The 12,302-nt window shown below is 38.8% G+C and overlaps 2 protein-coding genes across 2 annotated transcripts; one reads left to right on the plus strand and one right to left on the minus strand.

Moving 5' to 3' along the window:
* The first annotated feature begins 298 nt into the window (after window positions 1-298).
* On the plus strand, window positions 299-4,689 carry aip (aryl hydrocarbon receptor interacting protein). The gene is made up of 7 exons (XM_029431654.1): window positions 299-450; window positions 1,033-1,215; window positions 1,293-1,481; window positions 2,605-2,781; window positions 2,895-3,036; window positions 3,210-3,439; window positions 3,576-4,689. Exons 1-7 carry the CDS (start codon window positions 352-354, stop codon window positions 3,579-3,581), a joined length of 1,026 nt encoding a protein of 341 aa, XP_029287514.1. The 5' UTR covers window positions 299-351; the 3' UTR covers window positions 3,582-4,689.
* Window positions 4,341-12,302, minus strand: cdk2ap2 (cyclin dependent kinase 2 associated protein 2). Its single transcript, XM_029431668.1, has 5 exons — window positions 12,183-12,302; window positions 10,553-10,708; window positions 9,258-9,349; window positions 7,030-7,150; window positions 4,341-5,750 (listed from the first exon to the last, which is right to left on the minus strand). The coding sequence occupies exons 2-5, from the start codon at window positions 10,605-10,607 to the stop codon at window positions 5,683-5,685; spliced, it is 336 nt and encodes a 111-aa protein (XP_029287528.1). The 5' UTR covers window positions 10,608-10,708; window positions 12,183-12,302; the 3' UTR covers window positions 4,341-5,682.

Below are 12,302 nucleotides of genomic sequence, written 5' to 3' on the forward strand. Positions count from 1 at the left end.
TACTAGGACTTTTCTTTTTTTTTTTCATGGCAAACGGTCTACTTGGCATACATTTAAAATACTCAAGTAAAGTACTGCGAAATTAAGTACTTGAGTAACTATACTTAGTTACTTAAGTACAACCACTGCACGTTATGTACATTTCCATGAATTGAAGCACAAGACACGTGAATATTTTGTGTCTGTTATCAAAGTAATAAAAAGGGAGTATTTGCAGTCCCCAGGCTCGACAATAATGACTTTACTTTACAGTCTACGTCTAGAGGGCGCTCTGATGCCGAAAGGGACGTCTCACGAAACGAGTGACTTCGGCAAACATCGTCATCTGTCGTTAACTCGACTCGATCAAGGATGGAGGAAGAGGCACGTAAGCTTCTCGAGGAAGGAATAGGAAAGAAACTGATCAGTCCGGGTAAAGGAGAGCTATCGACCTTTCCCAATGGAACCAAGGTAAAACTGCAGTGTGTCCACGGTTGGACCAGTTGAGTCCTGTCCTCTGAATTAGTCTAAAGAAATGCGACGAAGCACGTTAGCTAATGCTATCACTAGGCAGCTAACACATTAGACTCTGTCACTTAGATTAATGTTACATCAAACGTATTGCACTTGTAAAATGACACCGCTGACGAACTTGTTAGCTTTGCTGCCTTAGTTTGTAGTAATACAATGTTAGATTGTTTATGTGTGGATGTTTTTTTAGCCAGGTTACATTTTTTCCCCTTATTTTTTTTCATCTGATGGAAAGTCAGGGGCGGGACAGGATGGCGTGTGTTTATGAATGCTGATTAGTCGGAATGCTACGTCAATCAATTTTCCTTTGTTGTGATTGGTCAGAATATGATGGAGCGTAGACGCTCTCCAGGCCTGTCAGAGAAGTACAGATTGCTCTTTTGTTTCTAGTAAACAAGCTGCATCGATCCCGTGTCCTTTTAAAGGGGGATGTTTCAACAGTTATTTTAAGTTCTAGTTGATTTTAAGTTCTGTTGAGCAGTGTTTAATCCTGTCCGTGTTTGTCCTATCTCTGTTTATCAGGTTGTCTTCCACTACCGCACTAGCCTGTGTGAAGGCAAAGTGCTGGATGACTCCAGAACCATGGGGGGCCGCAACAAACCCATGGAGCTTATCTTGGGCAAGAAGTTTAAACTAGCTGTGTGGGAGAGAGTGGTCATCACCATGAAACAAGGCGAAGTTGCAGAATTTACCTGCGACAATAAGGTTAGTGAGCTGGCCATTTGGTATGGAGGGACAATCTTGTTCTATCTGTGCGTTGACCATTTATATTCACCCCTCAGCACACAGCCCTGTACCCGCTCGTGTCCCAGTCCCTGAGAAACATCAGTGCTGGTAAGGACCCCCTGGAAGGCCAGAGGCACTGCTGCGGCATTGCCCAGATCCACTCGCACCACTCTCTAGGGCACACAGACCTGGATCAGCTTCAGGCCAGTCCACAGCCTCTTGTCTTCACCATCGAGCTGCTGGAGGTGAGCAGTCAGGGGAGAGCCCAGAGTTTAATACTAATGGTGGTATTTTATTGGGTTATTTATTTATTGTAGCACCAACACAATACCTTAAGTTTTGTTACCAAACCTATACCTGTACCCTTTTTATTACTTTTACATAACAAAGAAGCATGAGTTCTCGCATGTCAAATGGGAAACCAAAGGTGTTTCTGATATTTACATGCATGAAGGTGAATGTTTTTTGGAAATGCCTCTCGATATAATGCAGTCCAATGACATGACTACTAATTATCTTATAAATTGTTGTTAATAGTTGGATAAAAAAATTCTATAACACAGTTTAAGCAAGAACTGAACTATAAAAGCCTCCTACTAAGATGGGATTCATTGCAGGGCTATTGCAATGAATTGCATTAGATCAGAGTTGTCAAACTCATTTTAGTTCAGGGGCCACATACAGCCCAATTTGATCTCAAGTGGGCCGGACCAGTAAAATCACAGCATACTAACCTATAAATAACGACAACGCTCAAGTTTTCCCGTTTTGTTTTAGTGCAAAAAAAGTACAAGTACATTCTGAAAATATTCACATTTAATTAACTATCTTTTTACAAAACATTATGAACCTACAATTTCTTAAGAAAAATAAGTGCAATTTCAACGATAGTATGCCTCAGTTTATCATTTACACGTGCATTACAACTTACACATCACAGTGTATCTACAAAGTCACAAAACATTTAGTCACAGGTATCTGGAACTGAACAATATAGTATTTTACTTTATGATCAAAACAACTTGTCAAGCTCTAGAAATTATTTTAAATGTACATTAATTTCCACATCTGTGTAGAAATCCTGACACACCACACCATACAAACTAATATGGGAACTATTAAGGAAGAAGGTTAAGTTTTTCCCCTGCCTTGTAAATGTATACATAAAACAAACTGCAGTTAATGTCTTCGCTGTCATCCGTATGTTTGACACCCCTGCATTAGATTGTAGAAGTGCGTTTAATAAACTTTTAACGTAATGCATACAAGAGTTGCTACAGTATATGCTACGAAGCACAATTACACTTTTTTACTGTCATACAGTTTAAACTCCAGCACCACTGATCATCAATCTCTTTCTCTGCTCAGGTTCTGACTCCAGGATCATTCCAGCTTGATGTGTGGGCTATGACAGACAAAGAAAAAATCGAGTTTGTGCCTCAGATCCATGTGGAGGGCAACGTGCTTTTCAAGCAGGGCCAAATTAAGGAAGCCACAGAGAAATACTACAATGGCATTGCTTGCCTCAAAAACCTACAGATGAAGGTTAGGGCACTGTTGAATACAAGAGAATAAAGATCATATCCAGTTTTTACTTTCCATTTTCTTTAGTATAATTATTCTCTAACTCCTCTCTGTGACTTGTCTCCCCCTTCAAGGAGCACCCTGGAGATGAAGTATGGGTAAAGTTGGACCATATGATCACACCACTGCTCCTCAACTACTGCCAGTGCAAACTCCTGCAGGGCCAGTACTACGAAGTCATCGAACACTGCTCATCCATAGTGTTCAAATACGAGGGTAAGACTTTGTTACTGGTGTTATACACAAACCAGCAGGTTCCAACAAAGTCATAATAAAGTCATAGTGTAGTATGTCTTAAAAATGTATGTCATAGAAAATGGACGTAAAAAAAAATCATAAAATCTTCTTTTACATACTAATATGTTTTATTTGTTTCATCTTCCTAACAGACAATTTGAAGGCCTTCTACAAGCGGGCTAAGGCCCACGCTGCGGTGTGGAATGAGGTAGAGGCACGGGCGGACTTTGATAAGGTGTTGGAGCTGGACCCCTCTCTGGGACCATCTGTTGCCAAGGAGCTGAAGGCCATGGAGGACAGGATCCGCAACAAAGAGAAAGAAGAAAAGGGTCGCTACAAAGGCCTATTCAACTACAACGAACCACCAGCCACTGCCACTACCGTCAGTCTACTTTGAGTTTTATTTCTTTAAATTGCAACTATCTACTCTTTAGTGCCCAGATATTCAATGTGAGCTTGATTGTATTAACATCATGTAGTAGAAATTCATAAAAAGTATTTGCTCTTCCTCCTCACAGGGTTGAATCTCAACGTGGGATGGAACAAGAGGATGAATTTCAAGACTGAGGAGAAACTGTAGACACTGCTGGTGTTTTAGTTTTTATCCATGCACCCAAGCCAAACACTCTGCCCTCCATGGTACACTCACACACTGTCGGGTCATACACACAAAGTCCTGCACATATACCAAGGTGCGATTTGCATTTCTGCTTTATTTCTATAACCTCCCTCTCTCTAAAATCTTAATTCATTCTGTAATTAGGACATGCTGATATTAGCAGCTTGACTTTAATATTCCATAGACACCTGAGGTATACACCGGTCAACAGCATCATTATTTCAGAGCATTATGGTTTTCAATCCAAGGGATATATAGATATATCATACTTATCCAGTTATGCTTCAGAAATGTTAACGCTCTTGGTATATAAAGGTGCTCACAGTAATGGGATACTACCTGCAGAATGTTACCCATAGCAACCTTTTTCACAGGATCTGCTGCAGAGATTTTTCTTTTTTCTTTTCATTTAATGATGAATTTATCAACTGTTTGTGGAAAGTCATTGTATTGCAATTTATATAGCAAACACACATTTTCCCGCAGTATTCGTAGTTTAAGCATTTTATGTTGTCTTGCTTTCTCCGAAATATGTGCAGAGCTGTGGGATAATTCTAAAATTCCTCTTATATTTATAGACCAACAAGGAGATATTTCAATGGATTTTAGATAGAAAAGCTCTCCCCTCAGAATACAAGGAATGTTTTTATTTTGGCACAAGGGGCATCAAGTACTCCCATGCACACCTCTGCCTTGCACCGCTAGACCCCCCTCTTCTATCTTGGTCACAGCGAAAGCACTGGAATATGCAGGAGACCATTATCTCCTTATAGATGCGACTGGGAAACCCAGCTGTCTGACAATCATTATATAACACAGTCTTGTGTTATCTTTGCTTTATCCTATGTACTTATTTCATTTATGTTATATGCCATTATATTGTTTTTGTCAAGATGTACTCTACCCTCACCAGTTACTCACTCTTCATGGGAAGCAGCGAGCCCGACCTGTCTGAAGGGAGATTTTATTGAAGTTGTGATTATATAACAAAAAATAAATGTGTTTATCCCCATCGTTTTCTTTAAATATATTTATAACATAGACACAGTTTGGAAAAAAAGTTTGTATTTTATCCTCTTAATATTCCAGTACATTCCTGAGTAAATTATTTTTCGAAATATATATTTTTAAATCTCAAAAGAATTCTTAGCACATGGTGCACTTAATATAAAAGTTTCCAGAGCTCTCACATTTTTTTTAAATCATAGATGGAGTCTATTCGTTAAGCTCAATGTCCTGAAGAATTTCAAGTAAAACATTTCATATGAAGGTGTCTCATCACTGTCTGCTTAACTGGGAAATCTACCCACCACTTCCATAGCAACTTGTTCATTATGGTTCACAAATGAATGCCACTGAATGTGTTTTTTCTGTTATTTAATTAAGATATACATACAGAACTGCAAAAATCTGGTTTACAAAATTTCCATACTAACAAATTGACTTGAGATGTACAGCGTTCTTGGGATTGAGAAACATCTAATGTGTGTTTACACTACAAAATAACAAAGCAAGTGTGGATGGAAATGGGGTATAGTCAAGATGCTCAGATTAACAAAAAATATTTAGTGGTTTCAGAGTGATGTTCAGAATAGAAACTTGAGACCAGGTGCAGCTGGAACATTGATTTCACCAATAAATATAACCCAACTTTCTTGGTCAATAGCCATTATTGAACAAATAATATTATAAATATTCTCATTTTACTAAGGTTTTTACCAACAGCTCAACTTAGAAATGTGTTGAAATTCCCTACACTCTTATTTAAAATAGATACAAAACTGCATTTTGCATACACCCCACAGTTCACAGAAGGTTTGTGATTAACAAAATTGGTGGAGGAATGCAGGGAACAGTGGAGACAAGAAGGACATAATGCACCTATAAAAAGCCTTTGAGGAAAGCGCGAGAGGATAAAAAATGGTTGTAAAACAGACGATGGGGATCTTGAAGAGGACAGGCTTCTACAGGGAAAAAGTGAGGAGTGAAGGGAGCTTTCGAAAAGGTTATGTGCGGGCGCTTCTCTCCGTCTCTGCAAGACACTCCCTGACCAGTGCACGGGCATGGATTATACCTGAACAAGACAGACACGAGGTGCAAGGAGGCATTAAATCAACAGTTTGACATTAATGAGATAAATTGCTTAAGAAATTGGTAGAAATTTCTGTCTGATTCGACCTCAACTAAAAAAATTAAAAAATCTAATGCATCCAAGACAGCCATTATCACTGAGATAACAATAGGGCTGCACTTAACCAAGAATACTGCAGGTCAAGTTTAAGGACACAATTGGCCCTAACCCTAACCCTAACCCTTCAGCCAACTGTCTGCCTGTTAAATTAACACCAGTCACTGCAGTTACTGAGGTTTCTAATGCATGTGAATCTTTTTCAATCACGCCAGTCCATTACTTCTATATATCTTCATTACTATCCATAAGAATTTAAAAACAAGAGCAAAAGAAGGAGTAGCAGAAAGATAATTAGCTTCTCGGACCACAAACTGTGGTCAAAGGTTGACTGTCAGGGACTTTAGTCGTTAACAGAACATGGTCTTTTTAACCCTCGTGTTTTGTTGACAATGACTAACTTCCTGATTGTTTGGCGTTCACATACCCCACTGCTGTATGTATAATCATATATATTTATAACAGCAAAATCAACCAATTTCTTTCCTTATCTTATTTATTTTGTTTGTCTTTGCTTCTGACTTCATTTAAACCCAATATGTAGAAATATATTGAATTTGTAATACTTCCCTAAACCGGGCTGTCAAATGTTGGGTGACGAATACGTTGTTATTGTACTAAATCATCAAATATTTCATGCTTTATGTGTTATCGGGGCTATGCATGATTAAATGTGATTTCTTTTGTATGGCAAGATAAAGCAATGTGTTTTCCTTCAAAGTGACGTTTGAGAGAGGTGTAACTCACTGTTCGACCTCTATAATAAGCAAATTGGAATAAAACTCCAACAACAGAAATCCAAATAGACAACTTGTCCCTGACAAACAGAACATTAGGGGTAAAAATAATTATTCACGTTTTATTACCTAAATATAAAACATTTTACAATAACAATCCAATTCTACACAGAACAAATCCTGTGTCAGACCTGTTGTCACCACAGAGTAAAAGAGAAGGTTTATTTTATTCCCATTTGTCGATGACTAAGGTCACAGCTCTTCCTTGGGGTCCTTTATTTCCATAATAACAGCACAACACATCCAGCAGGAACAACGCTCTCCTCCCCTTCAGTACTCTTATGAGCTATTCATGATACACACCACACACAAATCATAACTTGTACTGAAAACTGGTACTCTGTGTGTTTTTGAAAAGTAAAATATACCTCTCTTTAGCCTCTCCATAGCACTCTTGCTCCCAGCATATGTAGGTCTGATCTCACGGCTCATCTCCTCAATGACGGACAGAAGCTCACTGTAGGTGGACCCTTGAGACACTTTGACAGGCTGTTTGTATATTTTTGCAAACATGTCATGTTTGGGGGAGAAAAAAAAATCTCTCAAGACTTGTCACAGCTGAAAATTCACATCACAAATAAAGAAAAATGTACTCTTGCTAATATGAAATAGTGTGATGTTAAATAGAGGAACGATACAAACAGACAATCCCCCAACATACAAATATGTGAAAAAAAGCTGCTTTTTAATTTGATTTACATAAACTTTGAATCGCTGTTAGCCACCCACTTGGCTATTTCAACACTCCCATGTAGGTCACATGCCCAGAACAACAGCCTTCCAGAGCTGTCAGTATTTACTGTACACCATATATATATATATATATATATATATAGCTCTATCTAGCTCTCTCTCTCTCTAGCTCTCTCTCTCTCTCTAGCTCTCTCTCTCTCTCTCTCTCTCTCTAGCTCTCTCTCTCTCTAGCTCTCTCTCTCTAGCTCTCTCTCTAGCTCTCTCTCTAGCTCTCTCTCTCTCTAGCTCTCTCTCTCTGGCTCTCTCTCTCTCTCTAGCTCTCTCTCTCTCTGGCTCTCTCTAGCTCTCTCTCTGGCGCTCTCTCTCTCTCTCTGGCACTCTCTCTCTCTCTGGCACTCTCTCTCTCTCTGGCACTCTCTCTCTCTCTAGCTCCAAATGAAGGAAAAGTCCCTCAAAGTCAAGCTAATTCCAGTTCACGATTAATGATCAGTTTTCAATTAGCGGTGGCAGAGTACAATTGTACTCTGCTCCTCACAAATAACACAAGAGGTATGCAATTTTGTGAGATATTATTTATTCATTGCATTGCAGGTAACATACTGCTGCAGCCTGAGCAAAGTTTTTTGTATCCAAAGTGGTGGCTGACAAAGACATGATATCAAGTACGAGCTCTACCCTTTGACCTGCACAGACCCACATAAAAAACATCATTAATAGTGGTTGTGGTTTGATTATTGGTTTACTTGTATGTATGCATGTACAGTTGTGGTCAAACATGTACATACACTTGTAAAGAACATGTATGTCATGGCAGTCTTCAGTTTCCAATCATTTCTAAAACTCTTATTTTTCTGTGATAGACTGATTGGAGTACATACTTCTTAGTCACAAAAAAGATTCATGAACTTTGGTTCTTTTATGAATTTATTATAGGTCTTCTGAACATGTGACCAAATCTGCTGGGAAAAAAAATATACATACAGCAACATGAATTATTCATTTTGGTAATGTAGACAGTTGTGTCAATCAAATGAGCATTGTGGCATGGCCTCTTAACTTTTTGTGAGTGATTATGATTGACTACAGCTGGTGAGCCCATTTAAATAGGACTCATTTGATACAATCATTAGACTCAGCCACAAACGCTACAATGGGGAGGTCAAAGGAGCTCAGCACTTGCTCTAGAAGCTCGACTGCAGTTTGCTGCTGATCACATGGACAAAGAAAAGGCCATGGCTGGAGGAAAGTTCTGTGGTCAGATGAAACACAAATTGAACTGGTGCTTTACAGAAAGTAAATGGAATAATGAAGGAGGATTACCTCCAAATTCTTAAGGAGAACCTAAAATCATCAGCCAGAAGGTTGGGTCTTGGGCGCAGTTGGGTGTTCTAACAGGACAATGACCCCAAACACACATCTAAAGTGATAAAGGAAGGCTAAATCAAGCTAGAATGAAGGTTTTAGAATGGCCTTCACAAAGTCCTGACTTAACCCCATCGAGAACATGTGGACAGAGCTGAAGAAACAAGTCCATGTCAGAAAGCCAACAAATTTAGCTGATCTGCACCGATTCTGTCAAGAGAAGTGGTCAAAGATTCAACCAGAAGCTTGTGGATGGCTACCAAAAGTGCCTAATTGAGGTGAAAATGGCCAAGGGACATACAACCAAATTCAGTAGACCCATAATAAATTCATAGTTCATGAATCTTTTTTGTGACTAAGAAGTATGTGCTCCAATCACTCCATCACAGAAAAATGAGAGTTTTAGAAAGTATTGGAAACTCAAGACTGCCATGACATACATGTTCTTTACAAGTGTATGTACACCTTTGACCACAACTGTATATGGTATTAACAACGACAACACACCAGTACTGTATGAATAACTGCACAGCAGACATACCTGAACAAAGCCCATGGAGGGTGGGCCAAAGTCACTAAAAGCCGGCCTAAAGTTGGATGATGAGGGCAGGGAAGGAGAGGGCACAGAGGAACCTGGACAGAAGAGGAGTATACATGTAAAACACTATAGGTGGAACGAAAAAATAATGAGAAGCAGCGTGCCTTCTGAAATATTTAATTTATTCTCAGTAAGGTACAAGTAATAATTCACTGTTCCCTGATACACATAAGACAAAGTCCATTATTTATAACACTGAAGAAACCTCAGAGTGCTTCATCAGGTGTATATAATCACTTACCATTCCCTTAGTTAATGTGGTGAGTATCTTTGGTTTAACTACTATCACAGCATGATGATGATTATGTATTGTTTCTATGGTTACTTGCAATCTCATATTGGCTAGACTAGTACTGATTTATAATGGTAATTAGAGTGTTAAGCAGAAATATGTACTATGGCCATGGTGTTAAATAGTTTATATCCATAACACAAAAAAAGGCAATTGGCCAATAAATGCATGTCCAACATTAAAGGGACAGTTCACCCCAAAATCAAAAGATTATTTTTTTCCTCTTACCTGTAGTACTATTTATCAATCTAGATTGTTTTGTTGTGAGTTGCCAATTGTTGGAGATATCGGCCGTCGAGATGTCTGCCTTCTCTTGAATATAATAGATGGTGCTCAAAGCGCCAAAAAAATACATTTGAAAACCTCAACATCAATGTCTGTTTAAAAAAAAATCTGTTTTATGTAGGAACTATTTTCTTTCTACCAAACTACATCCGCCAACCGTATCACCGTGCAGAAGCAGGCGTGCATCTACTCAGGACATGAGGCTTGTGACAGTGCGAGATGTAAATATTAAAAGGCAACCTCGTCGACTGAGCTGTAACGCTAACTAGCTCACGAGAGCTAGCAGTAGCCTATATGAGCTTCTCATCCATGAGTATTTGCACGCTTTCTTCTGCGCGCTGATATGACTGACAGGTGCAGCTCAGTAGAAAATAGTTCCTGCATGAAACTGCTCACAACAAGGTCTGTAGATTATCTTGAGTAACTAAACCGTGATTTAGTTTTTTGGACCTTTGAGCACCACAAGACACATGCCATCTAGTTCCATTTTAATCAAGAGATGGCAGACATCTCTACAGCCGATATATCCAACACTCCGCAACTCACACCAAAACAATCTAGATTAAAAAATAGCACTACAGGCAAGAGGAATTATAGTATTTATATGGTTTTTATTTTATTTTGGGGAAACTGTCCCTTTGAGGTTGTGTGGTGTTAAAACCTGGAGGTGTGTGGTTGGAGCCAGATGGTGCCGGCGCAATAGGTTTGTAACTCATCGCGATTTCAGCAGGCAGCTCTCCATACGACGCCCCACTCCCTTCGGAGCCGTCAACCCGGTGCTTATACAGCTTTACTGGTGGTTTTGAGCTCCTAAGAGCTGATGCAAAGAAAACAAACACACACACACAGAAACACAAATAAAAGAAGTTAGTATCAAATGTGTATTCATACTCACAATAACGAAGTAGGCTAAGGTGTGCAGTTATCAAAGCAGTGACCATTATTATAGAACAGCGCACTGGCTCAATTTAGTTTTTAGCAAGCATGATTACCGCTTTTTAGGATATAGTTTACAGCAATCTAAAAAGGCAGCTTGAACGCGGACAGCAATGACCAACACTTGATATATTTCTCAGTTTCTGACTTTTTGCCAACATCATGGAAAAGTGAGTCAAATATGCCACTGTCCTTGTCGTTGCAGTTATCTTCAGATCACAATGTTATGCAACTCCAGCTTTAAGTAGTTAATCATAATCCATAATAGCAATTAGTTAATGACAAAGAGTTGTTGATGACTTCCAAGTAGTTAGCTCTAGTAAGCTGCACTAAATAAGCTACATTAAGCATAACTAAAACTTACGTTCTCTTTTACAGCTAAACACATTAGAAAATCACAGACTAAATGGTTCCCACAAAGTTTAAAATTACTGCTGCTTTTCTATAAATCTCTCCATAACTTGGGACAAAATTACGTCTCTGACTGCTTGTGAACCCTCTTTGGTCATCTGGTTGTGGTCTGCTAGCTGTCCCCAGTGTCTAAGCTAATAATCAGAGCATTAGTTATGAAACACCACAGAGAATCATCAGTACCATGCACTTAACGTAAACGATTGGCTATGTTGTTTCCCCGTTTTTATCGTACACTTTCCTTTAACATGGTTTCCATCCTTTAAATGCGTTTCATGTTGTAATTTCTGCTATATTTAACATTATTTATGCATTATGTAAAGCACTTTGAATTGTGCTATACGAATGACCTTCCCCTGCCTAAATAAGACCATAGGGCGCTTTGCTGCCATATATTATTATCGTACATCATTATTATGAACTACAGTGTGGTATAGTAACGGTTTGTAAACAGTGAATTTTTATTTTTAGATATATCCTGTATAAATGTGAGACAAGACGATAGCCACTACAGTTCACCCCTTCTAACGTTACGTTCAAGGAAGACAGTGTTCACTTGTCATTCAAATCTGGTAGATATCATATCTGATAACTAGTTAGGTATGAATTTCACTTGATCAGTTTCATGTGACCGGGTTTACAATAACCTTTCAGAACGAGGATTATCTTAATGTCATCGTTTTGTACGAACAAGAGCCAGAGGTGCCGAGTGAAACAAAAGCTGACGTTAGCTTTAGAGTAAGGTGCCAAGCTAACTACTACTTGGTAACGTTAGCTAGATTAGCTAGATTAGCTAACATTAGCTGTCGCCGGTTAGCATAACAACATAAGTAGGACAGAGGAAAATAGTCGTGAGGCAGCGTTGATATTTCACATATAGACATACAAATGGTATCTAGACTTGTAAGTATTTAGAAGACTATAAATATGTGGTATGTCATTACCTTTATAAGTAGACTTTGAAAATCCTCTTAAGGGGAAGAGATCTCTTCCCGTTTGTGAGTCTGCGCAGTAGAGAAGCGTAGTGTACTACAGTTTTTTTTGCTTTTAGAGCGATGCAATTG

This window comes from Cottoperca gobio, chromosome 1, assembly GCF_900634415.1.
Source record: "Cottoperca gobio chromosome 1, fCotGob3.1, whole genome shotgun sequence".
Classification (NCBI taxonomy): Eukaryota; Metazoa; Chordata; class Actinopteri; order Perciformes; family Bovichtidae; genus Cottoperca; species Cottoperca gobio.